The 27,166-nt window shown below is 40.7% G+C and overlaps 1 protein-coding gene across 1 annotated transcript in view; it reads left to right on the top strand.

Annotated features, from left to right (window-relative positions):
• The first annotated feature begins 2,451 nt into the window (after positions 1 to 2,451).
• Positions 2,452 to 27,166, top strand: part of ANKDD1B (ankyrin repeat and death domain containing 1B) — a 54,515-nt gene continuing 29,800 nt past the window's right edge. Inside the window, exons 1-7 of the mRNA XM_054555639.2 lie at positions 2,452 to 3,097; positions 8,042 to 8,145; positions 11,569 to 11,667; positions 16,872 to 16,970; positions 17,076 to 17,180; positions 26,132 to 26,230; positions 27,022 to 27,120. Coding sequence (XP_054411614.2) covers positions 2,905 to 3,097; positions 8,042 to 8,145; positions 11,569 to 11,667; positions 16,872 to 16,970; positions 17,076 to 17,180; positions 26,132 to 26,230; positions 27,022 to 27,120 — 798 coding nt within the window. The 5' untranslated portion in view covers positions 2,452 to 2,904. The remainder of the gene's footprint in view (positions 3,098 to 8,041; positions 8,146 to 11,568; positions 11,668 to 16,871; positions 16,971 to 17,075; positions 17,181 to 26,131; positions 26,231 to 27,021; positions 27,121 to 27,166) is intronic.

The following is a 27,166-nucleotide window of genomic DNA, read 5'->3' on the forward strand; positions in this document are numbered from 1 at the left end:
TTACACCTGAACATAAGGGTTGCACATGGGGATGGTAGAGTAGTGGGCTGCAGGGGCTGATTCCTGGGGCTTTGTAAAACAGACATATCAGCACTGGCCTGCACACTTTGAGACTTTCACAAGAAACAAATTAAAAAATTGTTTAAGCCATAGTTACTTGGGTTTTCCTATTAATTATAGCTGAATCCTAGCTGATAAAGGACATAAAGATTATTAAGACATGTTTGTCCTCAAAAAATGGAGAGCCACCCCAGGGACAGTTTCTATTCAATGTAGGGAGGGCTATAATAGGTGAATATACAAAGTGGGAGTCTAGGGAGAAATCGTCTGGTAGAGGAGGGCAAAGAGAAATCTAGGAAGATGTTTTTAAAAATATGGAATCCTTGAACAGGACCTGGTTTTAAAGGTTTACTTCAGAATTGAACATATTTTTTTAGTCTAGACCTTTAGGGGAAAAACTACAGCTTTCAGGACTCAAAGACAAGTTACTGTACACATGGCTAAATTGCATTCCATATTTATTTGACAAATACTTATTGCAGGTTGGGTACTGTTTTAGCCACTGGAGATGCAGTAAGAAACTTAATTTTTTTTTTTTTTTTTTTTTTTGAGACAGAGTCTTGCTTTGTCACCCAGGTTGGAATGCAGTGACATGATAACAGCTTGCTGCAGCCTTGACCTCCTTGGCTCAGGCCATACTCCCATCTCAGCTTCCCAAGTAAAGACTACAGGTCTGCCCCACCACCACCAGCTAATTTTTAAGTTTTTTGTGGAGACTGGAGTCTCACTAAGTTGCCCAGGTTGGCCTCAAACTCCTGGCCTCAAGCCATCCTCCCACTTCGGCCTCTCACATTGCTGGGATTATAGGCATGAGACACCACACCTGGCCCAACAAACTTTTAAAAATCACTGTATTTATGAAGTTTACATTCTAGTTGTGGAAACACACTAAACAAATACAAACATTTCAGTGGTGTTACAAAGGAAAGAGACAACAGCATAAGGGAATGGAACATGAAGGTAGGGGACACTTTTGGAATAAGATGATCCAGGAAGGCTCCTCTGAGGAAGTGACATTTAACCTGAAACCTTAATGATAAGAAGGATCAAAACTATTTTAAAAATTCGGAAGTGGAGGTGGGGGAGAGAGGTTCTAGGCAAAGGGAGGAAATAGAAGCTGATGGCTCTCCACCAGGAAACACTGGATGAAGAATGGAGAAGAATTGTAGGGCCCAAGATCAGAGAGATGAGTAGGGCCAGATCATGTGGGCAAGCTTTTATGTATTAGCACACTTAGAATTAATATTCTGCTTGAGAACTAACCTGATACTTGAAACAGAGTCAAAAAGAAAATACCTCCCACAGTATACTTCATAGCTTCTCATTTAGCCCAAGCTCTCAGGGAATTAAAGTCCAGCTATGGCTAAGTTTCACATAATGCACTGCTTTGGAGTTTTTGTCTCATCTGTTAGAGTAAGATAAGTACACATACTATTATAAGGCTATATAGCATAAAATGATGATGCATTTTCTCCTGTCACTGATAAGAGGATTTTTTTAAAAGTAAATTTCTTGGTTTAGAATTTGAAAGCAGTTTCAAACTTGGCTAACATAATTCGGATCTTTAAATTCTTTTTTATTTATTTTTTTTAATTTTTTTTTTTTTGAGATAGGGTCTGGCTCTATCACCCAGACTGGCACACAGTGGCACAATCTTGGCTCATTGCAACCTCTGCCTCCCAGGCTGAAGCCATCCTCCCACCTCAGCCTCCCAAGTAGCTGGGACTACAGGCATGCACCACCATGCCTGGCTAATTTTTGTAGAGAGGGGGTCTCACTTTGTTACCCAGACTGGGAGATCTTTCTGTACTTGGCTGTATGCTTTCCATTGATCTGCTGCTGTTTTCACTATTATTCCTTCTTTTGTGTGGGTATTTTCTTTTGATTTTTAGAATTTTACTTGTAAACATGCTACATATACATATAATTTGTGCCCTGTTTTTCCATTTACATATTATACTTTCCATATTAGTACATTGCCTGATATTTCTGCATAATACTCAATTCAACTTATCTGCTATTGTTTTTATCATATCCCTATTACAAACATTAGGCCCATTTCCCTTTTTTAAAAGAGGAAAGTTTGAGGTTACAGGTGGTGTTCTGATAAAATAAATAATATTTTGTCATGTTTGTTTTTTCATTGATTAGGAAACATTGTTTTGAATTTAATGCCTCAAATTTGGTGCACAATAATTTGAGGGAAAAACTGACAAGTTTGAAATGAACATTGATATTACATAATTTACATTAAAATGATACATCTTTTGTAAATTTGTAAGAAGAATAAATAAGTGAAAACCTGATTACCTTTCTTATTTGAGGTTTATTTGGGGGGTCAGAATTTGACTTGCTTCTGTATTATTTCACTTTTCAAAAGAATCCGCCAGGAAAGATTATAATTCATGGTCTTCAAATGAGAAATCAAGTCTTACTTTATTCAAAAGAAAATGTTGGAAGCCCATTTAGAAATGATTTAATATTGAAGTTCCTATAGTGTTGGTTATAAATTCAACCTTGACATTTCTCAAAATTATACAAAGAAGTGGTAGGGTAGAGCTGGGAGTTCATTACGCGGGATGTTTTATTTCCCGGAGAACCAAACCTTAGCACAGTGCACGCCACACCTGAGGGCGGATTCTCCCAGGCCAGCCCAGGTCAGGGCAGGGCTGGAAAACCAGGGGCTTGTTGCCCAGCGAACCGCCACAACAGAGAGCGGACTCGATCCTGCGCTCCGGCCGGGCTGACCTGCCTGCGTCCAGCCCCGCGCCCTGGGCCTGCCTGGGTCTGGGTCTGGGTCCGAGTCTGGGTCTGGCCCTGCGCTCCAGGCCCGCGGAGGCGACTATGGACCCCGCCGGGCGCGCCCGGGGCCAAGGGGCCACGGCAGGGGGGCTGCTGCTCCGGGCTGCTGCGGCCGCCAAGGGTCTCAGGGAAGACCTGTGGGGCGCGGCCGCCCTGCCTTGGAGGAGCCTGTCCCGGATCCCGAAGCGAGAGGGGCTTGGAGAGGAGGACACAGCAGTTGCCGGACACGAGCTCCGTGAGTCCCGGGACGAGGTCTCAGAAAATCAGGCTGCTGGGGGGGCTGGGTCGAAGGGACTTGAGAAGGTACCCAGTGCAGCACCTCCGGACGCTGCAGGAGGGAAACTGGCGCGGCGACTCCGCCCTGGGACCCCGAGTCCCAGCCTCCACAGCTGCACTCCCTGTTGGCTAGTTTTCAGCTTTGGAATCCACCCCCACCATGTACTGTGGGTGGAAGGACAGTATTATTCTTCCGAATTAAGGAGGAGGCTTTTAAAAATAATGATTAAGTCCTTTTGCAAATAAGAGTTTCATGTGCTCTTATCTCCTATATCGTGACTCATGCTCCGATTTATTGTCTGACTTTAAATAAGTCAGTCGCTTAATCTTTCTGCACTTAAGTTTTTAAAGCATGGAGTGGATCATCTATGCCTTGGGAATAATGTGTAGCATAAACTGAGGCAGCTGTTAAGCAGTTCAAAAGCTGAAAGCGATTCAAGTCTGCCCCCCGCCCCCCAACCCCGCATGCAAGGTCTTGTTGCTCTGTTGCACAGGCTGGAATGCAGTAGTGCAATCACAGACCTCCTCAGGCTCAGGTGATCCTCCCACCTCAGCCTTCCCAGTACTCAAGCCTCTTAACCGGGCACACCATCCGAGCCTACTGGCTGGGATGGCCTTATTTCCTAAACCAGGCTTGGAAGCTATACACCAATTCCTCAATATAGTGTTCATTCAATCATTCTAGAAATATTTTCAAGGGCTTAACTGTTTGCTAGGCATGTTCTAGATATAGGGTTGGAGAGAACAAGACAACCCCTGTTCTGGTGGAACATTCTGTTGTGGTGGAGGAGTGATAGACAATAAAATAAGTAAGCAAATAAATGAATAAGATAATTTAAGGTAAGTGCAGTGAAGGCCATGAGACAGGGTAATGAGGTTGGAGACAGGCTGCCTGGGACAATTCTATTACTTATAAAGCATGAGCAAGTGGTATAACTTTTGAAGATCTCAGTTTCCTCATCTGTAAGATGGAGGAATCATGCCTACATCAACAGATTATTTGTTTTATATAAACCCTAGGGCATTCTAATACTTGGAGATCAAACAAAGGAAAAAGAGCCAGTAGAAAAGACTAGAAAGCGACAGTTGGTTTACCAGACCTCTAGAGAAGAATATGTTACATGGAGTGTGTGTTCCTCTGTGTCAAAGTTGCCAAGAGCTCAATGCACATGACGAGGTATGATGACTGGGTTTTGGCAAGACGGAGTGACCTCAACAAGAGCAGTTTCGGTAGAGGGGTGGGAAAGATGTCTGATTAGCATGGGTTGAGACAAGACTGTGAGATGAAGAAATGGAGACAGCAATTATAGAATACTTAAGTTTGGGGTAATGGAAAGTTGAAAAATGCAGCAGCGGTTGGAAAGGAAGCTGGGGTCAAGGGAGGGTTTTTTACACATAGGGTATTATGGCATCTCAGTATTTTTTGAGGGGAGTGATCCACTGGAGAGAGATTAAGTGATCTAGAGGAAAGAAGAGATCATTTCTAGGAGATTGACATATGAAACACTTGAAAAGATAAAAAGGGGATGGGATGGGATCCAGAGCCCAAGTGTAGAGGTTAGCCTTTCCTAGGTTCAGGGATGCTTCATCCTGCATATATAAATGAAGGTAGGTTGGTAGACTCACCTAGGTGGGAAGATGTGGGAATTCATGTCCTATTACTTCTGTTTTCACTATGAGGCAACGGTATTAACTGAGAATTAGGTGATGGTAGTGGGAGGAAGTAAATTAGGTAGATTAGTAAATTCAGATATTTGAGGAGAAAGGAAAGGATATGACATGTTGAAGAAGGGAAGACTAGGGAAATGTAGAGGCTAGCTAGTCGTGCTGAGATTAGTGGGGAAGAATTTAAGAGACCTATTAGCATGTATATCAGTCAGGACAAAGTAAGCTTTTCCTGCAGCAATAAATGACTCCTACATCTGAGTGACTGGACTTAAAAACGATCTATTTCTGACTGAGTGTGGTGGCTCACACCTATAATCAGCATTTTGGGAGGCCAGGTGAGAGGATCACTTGAGACCAGGAATTCAAGACCAGCCTGGACCACATAACGAGACCCTGTCTTTACATTTAAAAGAAAGATCTATTTCTTGTTCATGTAGCATGTCCAAAATACGTTGGCAAGGGTCTCTCATCTTCTTACTCTCTCAGGAACCCAGGTGTCAAGGATCATAAAGGGGTTGAGATTTTACCCTACTTGTAATCTCACAAGTTAGCTTGCTAGGTGACAGAGATGCTGACAGAAGACACTTTTGGATCAGAGATGATGAATTTCATTACTCACAGCAGTAGCAGTAGCCAGAGTGTTAGCATTTGTGTCAGTTCTCCAAGCCCCAATTCCCACTGGGAGATATAAAGATGCCAAATGACACCTGCACACACAGTGGGTTGTGTTACAGAAAAATTCTGTGCTTAGGGAACCCAAATCTTTTGTAATAGTCAGTAAGCATGCCTTACCATTGCTTTCTTCCAAGGCTGCAAGCAAACCTGCCCTTTGCTCCAGAGGAAGATATTATCTCTATCTGTCAAGGCTCTTCACTATACAAACATCCTTGAAAAGATAGTAAAGAGCAAAGCCAGTCAGTGCTTTTGCTTGTAAGATGTGCAGAAATGTGAGAAACCCAGGGAAAATTGTGTCCCAATACCAAGTTGATGGAGGTACCACCATCTTGTGACCCCTTCATTTAAACACATGGCTTCCAGTGTTGATAAGGCAGGGAAAAGAGACCTAGAGGTTGACACAGGCTTTTCACTGACTCAGCCCCAAAGTGACATGCCATCACTTCTGCTTTCAGTCCATTGGATACACCTCATCTAGCTGTATCCAGGCTGGGTTATGGGCTTACACATGTGACCAGGTAGAAGAGAAGAAGCAGATATTGATGAACACTAGCAATGTCTACCACAGCATGGCTGTGTGTTTTTCTCCAGTACCATTTAGCTGTTTAGGTACAGAAACAGAGCAAGTAGCAGTTGGATTTAATCTCAGAATTAGGATTCTGACCAACTAGTGTAATGGAGGAAAAGAATGGTGAGGGAGGTAAGTGTTTGCATAGAAGTGATTTCATAGGTGGACCATGTGCTATGGTCTGAATGTGCAAAATAAATTTCTGTTTTTATAAAATTACTCAGTGTCAGGTATTTTGTTATGGCAGCAAAAACAGACTGGCACCATGGAATCTAAACATGGTAAGGAGGGAAGTAAGGACATAGAGATGAAGAATATGAAAAAGGGCTAGAACTGTGGACTGGAGGACTTCATAAGGTGGCAGAATTTCTGGACTTGGAGAACTAGAGCAGCTGAGCTGAATGGATGAGAAGTTGTGGTCAAAGAATAGGATTCTGGAAGTCAAGATTTCAGAGGTAGTGCAGTTTGAGTGATGATTAGTTCAGGAATGTGTCTCCGAAATTTGATGGCTAAGGTCAGATCTGGGGAAGATTATTAGAGGTGACAGAGTCAGGGAACTAAGAGGCCAAGGTGTTGGATTAATCATCTATGAGGAGGTTGAAGTCACCTAGAATGGTGACAAGAGTGGGGGTAGGAAGGAAGAGAAGGATCCAGGTAATAGAAAGAATGAACATGTGAATCTGCATGAGTCTGCTCAGGCTGCCACGACAAAATACAGCAGACTGGATGGCTCAAACCGCAGACACTTATTTTCTCACAGTTCTAGAGGCTACAAGTCCAACATCAAGATGTTGGAAAAGTTCAATTCTTCTTAGGCCTCTCTCCTTGGCTTATAGATGGCCACCTTCTCCCTGCCTTCACCTGGTCTTGCCTCTGTGTGAGTGTATGTGTGTCCTAATCTCTCTTCTTATAGGGACACCAATCATACCAGATTGGAGCCCATTCATATGACCTCATTTTACCTTAATTACCTCTTTAAAGGCCCTATCTCCAAATATAGTCAACATTCTGAGGTACTTGGGGTTAGGACTTCAACATAGGAATTTTGGAGGGACACATTTCGGCCCATAACAATATTTCCCAAGAAGATACTCCTTGGTTGGTCCTTGATTGGACTTGGCAGTATCCTGAAAGGTCTTTGCTTTGGCAAAAACTTGGGGAACATTGAATGTCATGATGGTACCATTTAAAAAACAAGCAAACCCTTAGGAAACTACTCCGCAACACATCTACAGAAACCTCTCTTACGGTCCCTTCTGTTTGGAGATGGTGTATTATTGACTCCTACTTAACCTCAATTCTGGTCTTACCCCCTTATGTTGGGCTGTCCTGTGAGAGCCCTCTACTCCCCTACATAACAAAAAACTCAATAAACCCTGGAATCTTCTCTATGATAGTTAATAAAGCTTACCATATGAATGTGTACATGTGTGTGAAATGTGATGTTTATAGTAGATGTCAATCTACTTCTATGTGTGTTTATATAAATGAGAATAAAACATTTTAATCCCCTTTACCTTTGTGTCTGTATGTATGATGGGCTGCATTTTGAAATTTTCATGCAGGCCTGGCGTCTGTATAGAGTTCTGAAGACAACAGTTTTATCTTTGTAAGCTGTAGGAGCATTTGGACTCCTCCCTGCCTAATCTCGTACAAGGTTTTTTACAAACAATGCCCCCTGGGAAGTCTATGGCCACCTTCTGACCTTCTAAGCCAGATACCACGTTACTGACTTCAGGGTGGTCCTCATGAATAATGTTTTGTTTGGGGCCAGGAACATTTTTAAGGATGTGAAAGCACTTGCAGCATGAGGAGAAAATGAAATCTTGATACTACAGTTTTGTAAGATATTGAAGCAAAGTTCCCCTGTCCTAAATAAAACAGCAAAATGTGAAAGACTCAGGCTGTTGTTACAAGGTTTGCCCTATGAAATATGCTTTCTCTTTGGCCTCCTTAAGTTCTCTCAGTCATGCTTGCTTTGCTTTCTTTCAGTGCTCCCAAATGAGAGAAGCTTTCAGAATGCTGCTAAAAGCAATAATTTGGATCTTATGGAGAAGCTGTTTGAAAAGAAGGTTAACATTAATGCTGTGAACAATGTGAGTAGAAGTCATAAATATGACAAGTGACTTCTCCAGTAATGGCTTGGGTTTACACAGGACATCTGAAATAATAATAAAAATAAAAATCATGGTGCTGGCTGAGATAAGGGAGAGCTGCTTTGTTGGTAATCCCGGGGTGTTTAAGCTAAAAGGTGGAGTCAAACAGTGGAAGAGGCTCTGGGTGTTTTAATTCCTCTTCCAAGAAGGGGAGTGCACAGAATCTTCATGTCTATCTGTTCAAAGTCTGTGGGTGGGCAGTAAAGCCAGCTATCAGGGTTGCAGGCCCGGACTTGGTCCTGGATTGTCGCCTGTGGATCAGTTTGGCCTCACACATTCTGGAAAGGCAGAACATTTTTTTGTTATACAATCTGGGTTGTTTTCTTGCCAATGATGTCCTTTGTGGTTCTGTTTTTCCAAATTTAAAAATCTAAAGAGGCGTGTGGATTTTCATTATACTGGTTTTGAAATGTAGTGCATCTGCCTCTTGGGCAATGAGGCCTTATCTAAAACCTGGCTCTTATTTGTTCTTTAAGTGCCTGGGTTTTAGCGGAGGGAAAGTCCACTGCCATAAATTTGGATTCTCTACTGCTTGCTTTTGTGAGGATTTCCTGATAGTCCTTTGAGGCCAGGTTTATCAAAGTGAAGGTTGGAGGCTGTGTCAATTGCTTAGGACAATTTGTGGAGTGGTTCAAGGTGGGTGTGGCGGAGGTGGATTTAATGGTAAATGAAGCATAAGCTTCAGGGCCCTTGCTTGTACAGGCCCCTTGTAAGGCACTGAGAGGGCTCTAGTAATATGTTCCTATGACTATATGATTTTGTAAAATCTGAAAAAATATAAGGCATTTTAACTGCAATTATTTAAGCTTTCTGACTCTGGCTATAAGGAAGACTCCCTAAATAGTCTAAATTCAGGTTTCACAAAACCTGTGTCTGTCACAGGCAGTAAGGTCCTGGAAACTGAAGCTGCAGAATCTGAAATCATGTCCCACGTGCAGTGGAAGAATGTTATGCATGTTGAGGGTGGGGCGGGGGGGGTGCTTTGTGCTTATGTGTGGGGATAAGTGTGGGGATTGATATGTCTATGTGTATAATGTGTGTGTGTGATGTGTTATGGGTGTATGTAGTGTTCATGTTCCATAGATATCCTAGAATAGGAAAGCAGCAACATTTTGTAGTGTAACAATTTTAGGGACAAAAAGAAAAAAAAAGAAAGGAATCAAGAAAGGAAGGAAAGGAAGAAAGGAGAAAGGATAGAAAAGAGGAAAAATAAAAGAAATAAGCAAGTCTCTTTGAAGGGAATATTTGCATAGTTTCAAAAATATTTATGGATAGATATCTTTGAAAATTATTATGACCATGGAAGGTTAATTGTGGGAGTAAGTGAAGCAATAATCACTTTTCCAAGTAGCAGGAAATAGATTCTCTAGTATACTATTTAAAACATTTAACATTTTTCTATATGCAACTTTCTGTTATTTTAAACTTTTTTTTAATATTAAAGTACTTGGGAGAGATACTACAATCTAATATACTTTAACTTGCAGTGAGGCAAGTTATTATAAACTCCTAATGAATTGTATTATGCTTTCTAATGACATCTGTTTACTGTTTACAGCAAATTGTTGACATGGTTACTTGTAGAGTTCCTTAAAACCAGTGATGATGGAGATTTTTAAAATATAAGTAATTTTATTGAATTATCTTGGGTGCAATTTTGGCTTACATCCTTATTCACAAGTAAAATTAATAGTGGAGCTTATAAGCCCATATTTGACATAGTAGAGCAAAGCTCCAGATTTCAGACAAAGTCATAATAACTCATGGGTTTTTTTGTTTTGTTTTGTTTTGTTTTGTTTTGAGATGGAGTCTTGCGCTGTCACCCAGGCTGTAGTGCAGTGGTGCAATCTCAGCTCACTGCAACCTCCACCTCCTGGGTTCAAGCAATTCTCCTGCCTCAGCCTCCCTAGTAGCTGGGATTACAGATGCGTGCCACCACGCCCGGCTAATTTTTGTATTTTTAGTAGTTACAGGGTTTCACCATGTTGGCCAGGCTGGTCTCAAACTCCTGACCTCAGGTGATCCACCCGCCTCGGCCTCCCCAAGTGCTGGGACTACAGGCATGAGCCACCGTGCCCAGCCATAACTCATGTTTTGTTGAACTTATTTTATCACTGGTTTAGCTATTGTGAAAGTTTTCAGAATCAAAATGGAGTCACCGATATTAAGAAAACCTTGACAAATAGAGCTGGGGAAGGCCATGAATACAGGGTTCTCATGCTTGTATACCTGATAACAAAAACTATCACAAAAGACTGCAAAACCCACAACCTTGCACAAAGGCCATCACAACCTTACACAGAAAATATTCTGCAAGGACATCTGTCCAGCAACTGCCTGTCTAATCTAAGACTGGCGTCAGCTTGTTGTTGAACTTTGTAGCAAACGATAATTATTTCAAAACAATTATGTAATCCTCCTCATTTTTTCCTTTAAAAACCTTTGTCTTCTTTTACTTCCCTAAATACATACATAGTTTACTATGACATGCATATTCCCGTTGCAATGCTTTACTCCCAAATAAATATATTTTCTTTTGAGAGTCTCTCTTATTATTTAGGTTGACGCTACCAAGAAAATCAAATATTTAAACAGTTCTCATTTTTTTATTATTTATGTATAACAAAGAATAGTAAAGCCATGCCCAGACATCTTATTTGGGAGCAAAAGCAGTGTCTAGAATATGGGGAATATGACACATATCACTTCCAAGCATAACTTCCATTATCTGAAATGTATTAGACTGTCTCTGGGTATCCCAGGAGCATCATGTTGACTTTCCTTTGGAGCAAGATAGTCATAGCTTTCTTTCTCTGCCTGTCTGTCTTTCTTTCCTTCCTCCTTTCTTCGCTCCTTTTATCCCTTCCTCCCTTCATTCTTCCTTTCAGAAGGAATTTATTTGCTTCAGTAAAATTTACAGTCCAAAAACTTAGAGAAGAACTAACACGAGTGGATTGAATATCTAGGAAAATTTCCACTATGCATTATTAGTATATTCTAAGCAGAAAAATTTACCATTATTAATGATTGCGTAAGGGGGGAATCCAACTTTTACTTTCTAAACAAAACCCATTATATTGCTACAACATAGTGCTACAATACAATACAATATAAGCTGAAACAAGAATTTCATCTTGAGGCGTGTCCTTCAGTGGACTGCCAAATTCTCTGATGTTATCTTATAATGAAGGCGGAATTCGGCTGGACACAATTCTCATAACTTTCAAAGGTAAAGGCAAAGAGTGGAGCCAAACAATCAAAATAGAAACACTTGATAGAAAAGTATGGCCATTCAAGAAACAGGAAACCTAAAAACACTAAATAATGATCAGATGACTAAAAACATAAATTATGCTTCCTCAGATGAACCGCACAGCCCTGCATTTTGCAGTGGGGAGAAATCATTTATCTGCAGTGGATTTCTTGCTTAAACACAAGGCCAGGGTGGATGTTGCTGATAAGGTAAGCTCATCTTGAGTAGAACAAGTTGGAGCATAACCAATGTACAGAGAGAATCTGATCATTCCAGTTAAACATCTTTTCTTCACATACACACAAAATATTTTAATTGGCAGTGTTCGTTTTGGAAAGGTCTCTTGGTAGAGAATATACATATATGTGCTCTTTGAATTTGGGGACTAAATTGTTTCCCCTTTACCTATGGGACCTGGGTTTTTGCTTATTTTCTCATATTGACTTTATGGCCAATAGCATGCATTTGTAAAAGCAAGATCATTGTCCAGAGTATAATCTGCGATGTGGAAGACAGAAGCTAACTGGCCCCAGAGACATCAAATATTGACTTTGCTCTATGAACTCTGATAATAAATAGGCTATTAAACAGCTCAGGGGTAAGCCCAGGAGCACACACACAACTTTACGCCATCCCTTTCTCAGGCTCCATCCTCTCCATGATCAGCTCCCCTACATTTTCCAGCTCCCCACCCTCTTTTCCTGGTCCTCTGGCTGGAAAGCCAAGGCTGTGGTCTCCCAGCTCTGCTGTGTACATCTCACAAATAGGTCTGCCTCCAGGACCAAGTCAGGGAGGGTAACAAGAGAACATTTGGATTCTCCCTCCACGCTGCTTTGTGACCACAGTTCCTCTGGTCAGGGAGAAAGATTCCCCTATGTCAGAGTTTAAGGTGCTTGCCCAGCCACTGCTGCTACCCCTACCACTGTCAAGTTGTAGCTTTGGGAGTGGGGCTTGGCTTGGGAGAGGGGGCAGGGCCAGTAGAGAAAAATGAAGCAGAGAATTTCCCCTACCTTCTCTGTTCTATAGGAGCTCCCTTCTCCTCCTTAGACCAGAACGAGAGAGCTTCTCTTGGAAATCTTTCTGACTATGCCCAGGGCACAGTTCCATGATTTGCACTGCCTTGAGTCCAAGTTGGAAGGTATGGGAGGAAAAGAAAAATCAGGAAAGTCACTGCAGGATTGTCCTTACTTTGAGTTCTGATTTTTTCCCCAATCCACCTGATACCATTTACAGAGTACTCAGCTGTTCCATGCATTCTTTTTTTTTTTTTAATTTTAATTTAAAATTTGTGTGGGTATATAGTAAGTGTACGTTCCATGCATTCTTTCCAGAGATTTTATTTGTTTTGGTGGCAGAGACAGAGTGGACTGTGCTTACTTCGTTTTAACCAGAACCATAACCCTAAATCTTTAACATACCAAAATAGAGGGAATCATACAGCAAACACCTATGTATCCATTGCCCATATTAGATTGCATCTTTTCTTTTAAACAGCATATCTGAGGATTGCCATGTTTCTAATATGTTAAATACAGGACTGGTTTGTGTCAGAGTGCAAATCAATTATTCCTGAAATGATGGAGAGATATTTCACCAACTTGTTCTCCTTGAGGTTTTTCTAAACATCTATTTGTATTACCTTGTCTCTGAAGCATGACTATTTCTCTTAACTTTGCCTGAAGATTGAAATAATGTCAGGTGGGAAATATAGTAATTCCTGGTGTGTCTCTTTTTCCTGCTTTCAAGGTTTCACTAAGTTAAATATATTTATAACTGATTAAATCATCTACAGTGGCATTACTCTGTAACTAGTAAAATGTTTTTCATAATTCAAGCAAGGTCATGTTTGACCCAGTCTGGCAGCTTCTTTATTTGAATGGTGAGCCTTGAGTTTGACTTCTTCTAAGTTCTAACACCATTTGCAAAGAGCTAACAGTTGATCCCCTTCGCCATCAATATTTATTCAGTGGCTGTTGTGCATATGTCTCAGTGTCAACTACTGAGGATTCAATTAGACAGAAGTCCTTGCTATTTAAAGTGTAGTCCCAGGACTTGAAGCATGCACATCACCTGCAAGCTTGTTAGAAATGCAGGATCTCAGGCCCCACTCCAGGCCTCAATCAGAATCTGCATTTTTTAAAAATTCCTAGATGATTGTTTTTGGGAAGCACTGGTATGAGATAGAGTCATGGCTTTGCAGGGCCTACAGTCTATCTGGGGAGCAAGGAAAGAGACTGTACCAGCTGAGTGCCATTCAAGGCACTGCATGCTAGGGACCAAAGTGAGCAGCACCTCCGAGTCCTGGGAAGAGGCAGACTGGATAAATGGAGGCTCTTACTCCAGACAGGGGTAAAGAATCCCAGGTGGGTGCAAGTGGTGCTCAGAGGATAAAAACATCTGCTCACAAAGCTTCTTACCTCTGGGAAGCTCCTAACATGGAAGTGTTCCCCAGAGGAAATTATTGGCCTCACCTATGACGAGACTGGCAATGAGGACAGGTTATCAGTGACTATTGAGCAATGTACACTTTACAGAGCTTCGTGAGCCAACTGTGAGTATAATTTGTGACACATGGTCTTAAGTAGTCTCAGGCATGCCAGTTTTGTATCAGAATTTGTTTTATGGAGGTTCTTCTCGGGGAGTTTATACCTGTGAGCGGTGATTCATTGCCTCTGAGGAACAATGGCTCCACTCTGAGTTTGTGGTTTTAGAGACTCAAGTTGATTGCAGCTTGAATTCCCAGCTTTTAGATTTTATGATCAGAGCTTGAAATTTTAAAATGTAGGCTGCTTTGAAATTAGGAATTACCTTTTAGGGAAAAATAGATCTCCTATCAAAGAGTGATTTGTCACCTGTCTCAAACATTTCTGGTGGTTTTTTTTTTTTTTTTTTTTTTTGAGGTGGAGTTTCACTCTCGTTGCTCAGGCTAGAGTACAGTGGCGCAATCTTGGCTCGCCACAACCTCCTTCTCCCAGGTTCAAGCGATCCTCCCGAGTAGCTGGGATTACAGGCATGTGCCACCACGCCTGGCTAATTTTGTATTTTTAGTAGAGATAGGGTTTCTCCACATTGGTGAGGATGGTCTCGAACACAGGTGATCCGCCCGCCTTGGCCTCCCAAAGTGCTGGGATTACAGGCAGGAGCCACCGTGCCTGACCTTCTGGTCTCTATTTGAAAGCAGATTTAGTTAGAGCACTGACTTGTAGGGAAGTCCAAATTAAGAGGTGGAATTGTGTTTAGGGAACATGTTTTGAAGAACCTCAAGTAGTCAGTCATTGTTCATCATTTCTCTTTGGGACAAAGAGTCCAGAAATGAAGAGTCTTCTTCATGCTGGAATTGTAAACCTACAAATGGACTAACTCACCATCTAGAGTTAGATAAATTTGATAGGTTATGCACATTAAGAGCAGGGTTTCTCAACAGTGGTGCTATTGACATTTTGGGCCCGATAATTCTTTGTTGTTGGGGCTGCCCTGTGTATTGTAGGATGTTTAGCAGCATCCCTGGCCTCTATCCACTAGGTGCCAATATTAACCTCCCCCCACCCACAGCATGACAGTAAAAAATATCTCCATATATTTTTCCAAATGTTTCCTGGGGGCAAAATCACCCCCAGTTGAGAATCACTAGTTTAGAGTTATGCCTCAATAATTTGAGACTTGCTGTTTTACTCTCCCAACATGAATTCTACTGAGAATAAGAGAATACATTAATGCAACTTGGGAGCAGCCAAAATAAATGCCAAAAGGCTTATGCACTTTACAAATAGAAGTGTACTGCAGGCCCTCATTCCTTAGTCATTTACTCATACTGTGTACATCTAACAAACAGTTTCCAGATCACAAACACAACTGATTAGAAAAGGCAAATAAAATGTACTGTGAGAGCTTCCTTTGGGTAGGCACTTGTACTGAGGAAATGGATTACTTTTTCACGGAGCTAAAGGAAACAGAAAAACAGACACTTGAGTTTGCAGATAAGGAAGCTGAAGCTGAGAGTTAGAACTAAGTTCACCAAGATCCCCGTACTTGAAAGTGATAGAAAGTGACCAGAATTTGAGATTAGTTCTGCCTGATCCAGAAGATCAGGCTCATAGTGTCTGCCCTATCCTGCTTCTGTAACTTAGGGCCCGGGGTGCAGATGCATTTTTTTACTTATTTCCCTCGAATCTCACCTCCCTAAAATAACCAGTGTTAACTGCTGGCTATGCTCCCTTCCACACTTTTCTCTCTTCTTATTTGGTAGACAAGTCAGCATACAACTGCCCACAGCATCCCTACAGGTCACTAAGTCCTGGTCTCTTTCAGTCTAACAACTTTATGCACACGTGTTTGCACACAGACAAATCTAAATAATTTTGTGTAAATAAAATATTTTAAGTAGCATCTATATAAATGAGATCCTTTATATAACTTGTGTTTTTTTCACCTGTGTGTACCCTCTCCTCCTCTGGTAACCATACTTAACAATCTGAGATATGTGTGTTTATTATGTACTTTTCTCCTGCTCACAGTCATATCTATATTGATCAATCGACCTACCTACCCACCAACCCACCTATAGATAGATATAGATATATACATATACATGTATGGGGTTTTGTTAATCACTCCTTTTTAACAAATGGGATTATATCATATTTATTCTCTATCTTATTTTCCACAAGGCTCATGGAAATCTTTCCAAGTCAATTGTTGTAGCACTAATTCATTATTTTTAATGCTTGCATTATATAGTCTGACTATTCTATAACTTATTTAGCATTCCTATGTTGATAGGCTTTTATCTTGCACCCAGTTTTTAGTATTACAATTAATATCCTTATATATACAGAATTAGGTACTGACATTTTTATTTTCATGGGATAGATTCCCAGGAGTGGGATTGCTGGTCATATTTTCAATTCTGATAGATATTACCAGATACTTAAACAATAATCATTTCCATTTCCTTTCTTTGTCCATTTTTCTGAGTTTGTCTTTTTCTTCTCCATATGTAAGTGTGCTTCATGCATTAGAGAATAACCATTTATCTTTATTAAAGATACATTTTTAAAAATCTGTCATTTTTAATTGACTATTATCTATCTGTTCTAACTCTGGATTAAGAGACTGTACATTGTAGTCTGGATTTTATTCTAATATATTTATTGTTTGTGTGCTATTTTGTGAGTATGGTATGATATAGCTTTTCATTTTATTTTCTTCCAGATGGAGAACCACTTGTGCCTGCACCACTTATTAAGTATAACCATTTTTCCCCATAGAACCGAAATATCACTTTTGCTGCATATTAAATTCTCTATTTCTTAGTTTTCAACAATCTAGTATTAATTTGGCCTTTGTTGATGAGGCAGTATATGCTGCAGCTCATCAGAGTGATAGATTCTCTTTTTCTGTCTTCTTGGGGAAGCACGGCTTGACAGTAATTCATCTTGCAGCCTGGTCTGGGAGCCTTCAGGTCATGCTCATGCTGGTTAAAGCTGGAGCAGACCAGAGAGCCAAGAATCAGGTAGGTATGTGGGTCACACCTGGACAAAAGCTCTTACCTCACCATTGCAGGAGAGAGGAAGTTCTGAGGTCGCTGTGTATCTCCCCCACCCCTGGTTCTCTTCAGGATGGAATGAACGCCCTCCACTTTGCCGCTCAGAGCAATCATGTGCGCATCGTGGAGTATCTTATTCAAGATCTGCACCTCAAGGACCTGAACCAGCCTGATGAGGTGTGTTTACTTTGGTTGTATAGGTCTTGCATATACCCCTATCAAATTTCACTTTTTTCCTGCCTCTGGTACAGCTGTGAAAGCAGCCAGCACAGACAGACCCGGCCCTGTAGCCAGCTCCTCCATCACCATGGCAGACCACAGAACCAAAGAGGAGTGTTGGTATTAGTGGTGGTCCTGGCCCCTGCTTCTAGGGAGAACAGGAAATGTTGAGGAAGCAGCCAGATTCCTTCTTCCCATTCTACTCCCTCATCCTGGCCAGAGTGTGGATAGTATCCTATCCCCTTTAGTAATCAGAATGTGTACCTAAATTTTATTTTATTATACTTGGCCTTTTGGGAATATATTTGACCCAAAGCTATACAGTAATGAGCCTTGAAATACAATGCAGTTTTATTGCATTTGTCAATATTCCTTTTCTTTACATAAGGGGATACATAACAATACCAGCTACTACTTAGCGAGTATCTATTAATGTAGGTACAGAGGAAAGCTATTTACATACATTATTTCAGTAAGAGGTCTTGGGCCTGGCACCTACCGATGCTCAACAAATCATTGCTGAATGAATGAATGATCTCATTAACCCCTACAATAATCCTATAAGGTAGAAAATATTTTGCTCATTTGTAGAGGAGAGGAAGTTGAGGCTCAAAGAGGCCAAACACCTGATCAAAAGTCTCACAGCTAAAAAGTGACAGAGCCAGGACTTGAAGCCAGGTCTGGCTGAATCCATCCTTCATGCTGTACTGTCTCCCTCCTCAGACTAACAGTGGGTATTGGTCATGTCAGGGACTGTCCTTCCCCTGGAATATCTCCCTCTAGGCCTTGTTTTTTTTGTTTGTTTTTGTTTTCTTCATAGAGGAGTAGCTTTTGTGCACTTGGCATTTTGATTTCTCAGCAGTAGAATATACTTCATGAATGGGACTTCCTTTTCTCTGTGCCACCAGAATACTACACCATAAAAGTTTCTTTAGAAGCTGGTCAGTAATAGTCACTTCATTTCACTTGTTTTTAAAAATTTTGACATTTGTTTTCTGACCTTAATCTTAAAAACAACAATATTAACAATAAGAAGTATTTCTTCAAATTAGTTCTATAAACTTCTTTGACTTCCTCTACATATGATTAAACAACTATACATTTACAGCTTAGAGGAAGACAGACTTGGGCTGTGGTCTGGTCAGTACCACCATGCACTAGCTGTGTGGTTTTAAGCAAGCTCTTCAATTTCTGAAATCCTCAGTTTCTCCATCTATACAATGGAAACAATAAAATCTACTTTATGGTAACAACAAGGGTTGATAGGAGAAGTCTTGTCCCACATATAATTTTTTTTTTAAATCAGCAAACCTCCATTCTTTGATATATAATGATTGGCATTTCCTCAATCTTATGTAAAAGTACCTATGCAAATGAGCTTCATGGTAAGCCATTCCATAACCCCCTTTCGTTTATGCCATTCCTATGTAGCAATATTGGAATAGCCACTGCTGAGATGCTTAAATGAGCTAATGACTATAAAGCACTTAGCAACAAGCCAGACACATTGTAAGTGCTCACTGTTCTAACAATTGTTATAGGATAAAATATCCTATCTGATTTTCTCAAAGTGACAATCATAGTCAAATGCTATTTAGTATCAGAGTAAGGAAGTTAGATCTTCCTAATTTTATCCATGCCAAATAGAGATGTGGCCAATGAATGAATTCCATTCAGTTCAGTTCAGCAGATATTTGTTGACGGCCTGTTATGCATAAGACACACAGTTATTTTCCCCTTCAATGTGCCCTGATTGCTTCCATGAGAGATGGTAGTGTGTGGGAAGGATCAGGCAGGCTGATGGGGCTCAGAAACCAAAGCAGGTTTGTGGGGAGCCTTCCCCACTTCTTGAATTTCTGCTGGCCAGCAGGCTTCCTGTCCAAAACTCTTTTCAGCTGATTCTGGGCATGTCCTCTTCTCTCACCTTCTTCCTCCTCTACCTGTTGGGAAAAAGGGTTGACAGCAAACTGCAGAGAGTAATGTCCAGCTGCGAGATCTTAAATTGAGTTCAGAGACATACAAGGAATGAGCAAATACTGAGTCCACTGGGTCATCTAGGGAAAGAAGACTCTTTGAGTCTGAGCCCAACTTTAGTCTCTTAAGAAAACTAAATTGATGAATAGAAAACACACACAAAAAACTACTTTTTTTCTAAGATCTGTGAGTGGATCACACCTGTTGACAAAAGTCAGTTGGAATGGTAGTTGCCAGGAGCTAGGAGGAAGGGAAAGTGGGAATTATTGTTCAATGAGGACAGAATTCCAGTTTTGCAAGATGAAAAGGGTTATAGAGATGGATGGTAGTGATGGCTAGACAACCATGAGTATACTTAATACCACTGAGCTATACACTTAATAATGGTTAAGATGATAGATTTAGTTATGTGTACTTTACCATAATAAAAAAAAGGTTGTGAGGGGAAATGCCAGTTGCAACTGGGATCAGAAGCTCAAGGTCTGTTGATTTACTTCTGGGTTTCCCATTTGCATCTGCTTAAAGGTATTGTGGAGTTTGTGAAATACATTTGATATTTAAGGCATCTTCACCTTCACAGTGTTACTCTCTTGCCTAGTTTCTTATCAACAGAAAGTGATTGACAGCCTGTGTACCTGCCAGGTTTGGTAAAATCCATCTCTTTGGACTGGAGGGAACTCCAAAAGCTAACAAGGAAAGCTTTCCTGGAAGGAGGCCCTTAAAACAAAATGGATTTGACTAGGCCAGGGGGAATTTGGGTGGGGAGAGATGGAGGATGCTGGGAAACCTTTTGAGATTTCCCCCAGCTCCACAGCCATAAAAATCATTGAGGCCTTTCCAGGGGAGAGAGATTAGAGCAGCCAGGAGTTATAAATAAAGTCTAGATATTTTGAATCTACATGTAAATGTCCATCTGGTGATCAAAAATAATTACTCAGACTAACATGTTTGGGGAGGGAGAGAAATAGGAAGGCCTCACACGCCGTTCATATATTTGTTAAATATTTACAAGAATTTGGTGGTACAATGTTGGGTTGGTTTCAGCTACGAATATGGTAGACTTCCATTGGTTTAAAGTCTCTGGAAGTCAAAATGCAAAGAAGCTTCTTTTTCTGGGAGGGAAGGGGATAGTGAGTAGAAGGGGACTTGAGAAGACACCTGTGTTCTTATATAGACCCAAGGCAACATTTAACAACTTTAGATTTCATCAAATTTATTGTTTCCTGTCTGTGAGGGGAGAACTAACCCAGTGTCTCCCACGCCACCAGTACCACTTTTTCATATTTAACATGCTGCTTTTTTTTTTTTAACCTCATGACACATATTTTTTTTACCTCTGAAATTTCTAGTTATTCAGGGTTTCCCCTGCCTCAAGTGCCTGATCCCGGGGTGATGGGAAATGTTGTAGGCAGGAACATGCACTGGAGGCCCACCAGCGCCTCTCCTCAGGGGCTCCTAAGAGCGACACATCTCAGGGATCCCTGTGGTAAAGGAAGGTGAGGTTGGACTTTGGATACCCACTTAATGGCTATTTATGAAATTTTTGCTGAATTTGATAACATCAAATTTGATGACTTCATCTTCTCAGTAAACTTAAAAATAATTTATAATAAACAATCCCAATCCCTCAGACTTACATGCAAAAAAAAAAATTAAATGCATTGAGTTAAAACATATCAGGTTAGCCAGGCACAGTGGCTCACACCTGTAATCCCAGCACTTTGGGAGACAGAGGTGGGAGGATCTCTTGAGCTCAGGAGTTTGAGAACTAGCCTGGGAAGCATGGTGAAAACCTGCCTCTACAAAAAATACAAAAAATTAGCTGGCGTGTGGTGGTGCGCACCTGTGGTCCCAGCTACTCGGGAGGCTGAGGTGGGAGGATCACTGGATCCCAGGAGGTGGAAGTTGCAGTGAGCTGAGATCATGCCACTGCATTTCAGCCTGGGTGACAGAGTAAGACCCTATTATAATCAGGTTAAATAGACATTGAGTTAATAGAGGAAAAAAAGAACAGGAATCCTGGACCCTCCTTATTTTAGTACTTAAACGGACAGGATCCTGAGCCAGGGAGTCTTTGCGATTTGCCCAAGGCCTGGAGCCCAGGGCCCTGACACCAAGCTCCACCATCCTCCTGGCTGGAAAAGCTTCCTGCCTTCCAAGTAAGGGAGGTCCTATGAGACTGCCCTGGATAGAGGCCTATTTGAATGTGATGAAAAAGGATTGGGTAGTTAAAAAAAATAAACGACATGATAAGAAACTATATTGTTTAAAAACCACATATATCTTTGAAATTCCTGTTATTTTGTCTAATAATAAGTACTCAATGAGAGAAAAGATTTATATCTCATTATGCTATAATCTCATCTTTCTTTATGCTACCTTTTCATATATTTATTACAGATTATTTTAAATGTCTTTACTTTGTGTAATTTTGCTTTTACATCTTTTTCCTGGATGATAACTGTTTTAAAGGCTTCCAAAGTTCAAACTAATAGTGTTTCCATGGAAAGGAAAGATGTTTCATCTGTGGTAACTGTAGTCTTTTCTCAGAACCTCCCATCTCTTAGCAGGTGAAGCTTTCATTCACTCTGTTATCTACACAGTAATGCAAAGCTTTGTAGCAACCACAGGTAAAAGAAAAGCGCCATTTTAAAGTTGAACAGATTAGTATTGTTACCAAACTGATAAATATGTATTAGTTAGAATTCTTTCTGTTGTAAAGACAAAAATCCATCTTGATCGAGATTAAGCAAAGAAGGTAATTTATTAACTTCTAAGTAAAGAGTTTGAGGGTGTGTCTTGCCAGCTTCAGGCATGGCTGGACCCAGCTCTTCTTCTTTCTTCATTTCTTAGCTGTCTGCCTGTCGGCATTATTCATAGGTATACTTTTCATATAGTAGGAAAGATAGCTCTTAGCAGCCTCAGGTTTAATATCCTTATGGATTTCAATCCATAAGAAATAAAAATAATAATCTGTCATTAAATGTTTATATATAAAGCTCAGGAACAACTCTGGCCCTACCTGAATCATATGCCCAATCTCGAACCAATCACTGTGACGACAGGGTTATGTAATCACTTTGTGTGGCAGAAGGCAGGCAGGTAAGGCCTGGAAATGGACAGCACTAAATGGGCTAAATGACAGGGTGTGTGTGTGTATGTGTGGTTGTTCTGCAAAGTAAAATGAAAGTGCCGTTACTAGAAGAAAGGTAAATATAAAGGCAAAAGCAACAAATGCCACACTAGGGCACAACACCTTCATGTATTATTTGTGGTCTCTGTGCATAAAGAGCTAACAAAAGCCCTTTCCTTCTGCATGATAATTTAAATTTTGATTAACTTTTTGCCTCTGTGTCCTTGCAAACTAAATAAAGATAGATTATTAACTATGTTACTAAGCAGCATAGATTATGATAAAATGACCCCTAATTGGTAAATTCCATCTAGACTGGGAAGAACTACAGATGAATTCTAAATTCCAGAAGGGGAAACCATCCTTTGGGCTTCTCTGAGTGCAGTGACTCTTGTAACTAGGCATCTCTCTCATGGGGACCCTGAAAGCTGTGCCTAAGGAGTTGTTCGGGAGATATTTATTCTTGTGGGGCATGAGCCTTCTAAGCCAGGATGGCTCCGACCCATCCAATGTGGATCTTGTCACTTTGCAACTAAGCACTCATCTGGGGGTCCAAAGACAATACCTCCTGCACAACTATGTGGACCATGTCATGAAGAGGGACAGCTGATAGATACTGACAAGCTGTAATTTGTACCCACATCTTCTGAGAAGACTGGTGCCAGATGTGGCCTGTGATAATTTTATGAGTCTGAAATGTTTAGTTGAACCTTAAAAGACTCACTGGTGGGCTAGGCACGGTGGCTCACACCTGTAATCCCAGTACTTTGGGAGGCCGAGGCAGGTGGATAACTTGAGGTCTGGAGTTTGAGACTAGCTTGGCCAACATAGTGAAATCCCGTCTCTACTAAAAATACAAAAAATTAGCTGGGAGTTGTGGCGTGCGCCTGTAATCCGAGTTACTTAGGAGGCTGAGGCAAGAGACTCACTTGAACCCAGAAGGCAGAGGTTGCAATGAGCCAAGATTGTATCACTGCACTGCAGCCTGGGCAACAGAGCAAAACTCTGTCTCAAAAAAAAAAAAAAATAAGAAAAGAAAAAGAATAAGACTCACTGGTGGACATTGAAGTTGCTCATAATTCTCTGACATAGGCAGTTGATTTAAGGAAGCCATCTAGTCAAAGGTGACAGAAACTCAACCCAAACCATACTAAGGAAAGGAATTTATTGGCTCATTCAATTACAAATCTAGCCATGGATTCAGGTACGTCTGAATGCAGGAGCTCAAATGATGTCAGCAGGGCTCTTTATCTCTTCCTAGTTTTCAACTCTGCTTTTCACTGTGCTGACTTCATTCTTAGGCAGGGTCTTCTTATCAGGTGGCAAAGAGGACTACTAACAGCTAGCTGATGGCTCTAGAATAAAAATCGGATATGCCAAAAAAAATATCTCATGGTTGGCTGTCATAGGCCTAGCATGTGACCATCCCTGAACCAAGCACTGTGGCCAAGGGATAGGTGGTAGAAGAGGCAGGAACCTATAATTAACAGCTCCGCAAAATGAGCTAGGGGTCATTCTCCTGTGTAAAAGATAGCAGGCAGGAATCAGGTAACAAGTGCTCTTTTCTCCTATTCCAGTGCATTAGCAACCTTTAAAGGCCTTCTTCCACTATTTGTCACCACCCGCCTTTCCAGCCACAAACACACTTTTGCTGAGTTATGTACCCCCATATATAACCAGCACTCGGTTACTACATTACATTATAATTACTTGCTTATGTGTCCATGTCTCCTTTTGGACTCTGAGCTTGAGGGTGGGCAATATATTTCTCACCTTGGTCACTCTATTGCTTAGCACATTATCTGGCATATTCATAGGGGCTCAACAATTATTGAACAAATGAATGAATTATTTATGAGGATATGTGACCAGATGTTTTCATCTAGTATATAATCACTGTCTCTTTTTCCCTCTTTTGTGATTTGTTTACATGAAGCTTTACCTGTAGTCACTATTTGCATATATTTATATATCAAACACAAGAATTTTTGGTCTGTCATTTCCAAAGAGTTGCTCATGACTCAAGATTAAATTTTACCCTTCAATTAGTGCCTACCTTGAAAGCAGAAAACTGTGGTTCCAAGCAGTCTCTGTTTCTTTCCTTTGCCATTTCTTAGTGTTTTCCTGAGAATGAAATCACTAAACCCTTTGTAGGGTTGGGGATGTAGATCTCATTGGTGACATATGTGGCCCAAGAATGATGAATTAGGTGAATTTTTTGGTGCAAATTTGTTTCTCCAGCTTCCATACATGCATAAATACAGACCTCTGTAGGACTGATCTTTATAGATTTGTTTTTGTCTTTGCTTTTTGCCATTTATTATTTCAGCATTTTTTCTTCGTTTTTTTTCTCCAGTTATTGGGGGCTCCTATGTTGTTATCTCAGGTTAACAGTGGCCATGATCTTTTCATTACTCTATTTTATCAAGTGTTAGATGAGGCTTCTATCTATTTTTTAACATTAAGACACCTTGCTAAGCTTTCAGTTAGTAACACACTAAGCCAATCTGTGAGTGTTTTCTTCTCTTTAATTGAAGAAAATACTTCTACTACCATATTGCCACCACAACTTCCTTTTCCTTATTTTAATTATCTCAAGTTACAACATTACATTTTCTGTGGATCTGTTATAGTTTGGCTATGCTTCATCCCCACCAGAATTCATGTTGAAATTGGATCCCCAATCTGGTGGTGTTAGGAGGTGAGACCTATTGGGAGATGTTTGTGTCATGAGGGTGGATCTTTCATGAATGGCTTGGTGACATTCTTCAGGTACTGAGTTCTCACTCTGGTGGGACTAGATTCATTCTTACAGGAATAAATTAGTTCTCACAAAGGTGGGAGCTAGGATGCTCTTGGATTTTGTCCCTTCACATGTGCTCGCATCCCTTTGACTTTCTCTGTCATGTTATGACACAGTGTGAAAGCCCTCACCAGAAGCCAAGACCGTGCCCTTGAACTTCCCAGCCTGCAGAACTGTGAGCTAAATAAACCTTTTTGCTTTATAAATTACCCAGCCTGAGGTATTCTGTTACAGCAACACAAAACAGACTAAGACAGGTCTTTCACTTTTCTTGACGACATTTTGCTATGGAAAATATAGTCTCCACTGGCAACGTGAAAAGTAGGAGGAATTCCATAATCAGAAAATTCTATATTTGAGCTTATCTTCTAAAAAAATCAAACCTAAACATTTCTCTTCATCTGTATTCTCTGGGTAATGCCTCATTTCTTGATTCCATTTTGTATTGACCTATTCTCAAGAGTTTTCCTATTGATTCTTAGTAGATGTTGTAGATAAATCTATAAGGAAGAAAGGAAGGCCTAAGGAGAAGGAGTTAATCAAATGTCATGTCTGAATGAGCCACATAAACAATAAGCCCCAGAGTAAGGGAAGGCTTAGTATGATGTGCAGGTGCCTGAGACAGGGTCTGACACATAGTAGCTTCTCAGTAAATGGTGAAACAACTATGGAATAAATAAAGTTCATAATATTGCTATATTTAAAAGGGAATCTTGTCATCTGTGATGTTGCACCTCTCCTGATGCTTCAGAGGACCTTTTCTGAACAGTATTTGTGTACCACCATGAAACAGATTTCATGCTGATGTGGAGTCTCCCACAGTTTTGAGTGAAAACCCAGAACCTGATCTGGTTTGGAGTCAGAGACAGCATCATCTTCCTCCCTGAAGAAGGGCCATCTTGGACTCCCCATCATCCTTGAAATTCGCTAGCTTTGTCCATTGTCTTGCTTGTTCACTAAGAGTGTAATAAATGCTTGAGGTTTGTGATTGATTTTTAGAAAGGAAGAAAACCGTTTCTTTTGGCAGCTGAGAGGGGCCATGTTGAAATGATTGAAAAACTTACCTTCCTAAACCTGCATACTTCAGAAAAGGACAAGGTGAGTTGGACTTTTATTTCTTTGCTGAGAACAAGAGAAAGGGGAGTAACAATTGATGTAGAGGGGTAACTATTGACATGTAGATTTGGTGAGGGCATTTTAGTCAGCAGGAAAGTTAAATTGCTACTGTACTCAGAGAGAATCATGAACTATCCAGGCAAAATCCTTCCACTGTTGCTGTGGGTTGTCCAGATTGGCAGTTTTTGCTTCATAAATGTTTGTGAAGTCAATAGACCACATGGATTTTTCCATGATCAACTCCACCCCTCTTCTCTCCTCCCATGAGGTCTCCTGGAGGCTCAGCCTTATATGAAAGGGGAGGGGAAAACCCTGGGGTAGACGTCCATATCTATATGTACACCTTTGATGACTTTCTTAGGAGAAATTCCTAGATGTGGAATTGTGGGTCAAAGGCTTCTGCACATTTTAAAATCTTTGGGTATACAATATTGCTAAAATGATCTCCCAGAAATCTTTCACCATTTTACCCTCACAGAGGTCAAATGGAATTTCTTTTGTTGCTCTATGTTTTGCTAGCAATTGGTAGCAAAGTTAGAGCAAGGAGCATGGATGATTTTTTTCCTACTGGTTTAAAAAGCTATACCTTTTTATTTAAAACTTAAAAATGTATAAATTTCACTTAAAACGGCAGATACAGTGGTCCACACTCTGGACCGCAGCTTTAACCAAAATGAAAACTTCCAGAAACTCCATTGTAGCCCTCACTATTGAAGGAGCATGCTCTCCCAGCACAGGGGATTCTACGTCTAGTGTGTGTGTCTCTGTTACAGGAGGGAAACACTGCCTTGCACCTCGCTGCGAAGCATGGTCACAGTCCTGCAGTGCAGGTGCTGCTAACCCAGTGGCAAGACATAAATGAGATGAATGAGGTATGTGGAAGTGCTCATTACAGGCACAGGACTTAAATGGGAAAGG

The sequence above is a fragment of the Pongo abelii genome, chromosome 4, assembly GCF_028885655.2.
Source record: "Pongo abelii isolate AG06213 chromosome 4, NHGRI_mPonAbe1-v2.0_pri, whole genome shotgun sequence".
Taxonomy (NCBI): Eukaryota; Metazoa; Chordata; class Mammalia; order Primates; family Hominidae; genus Pongo; species Pongo abelii.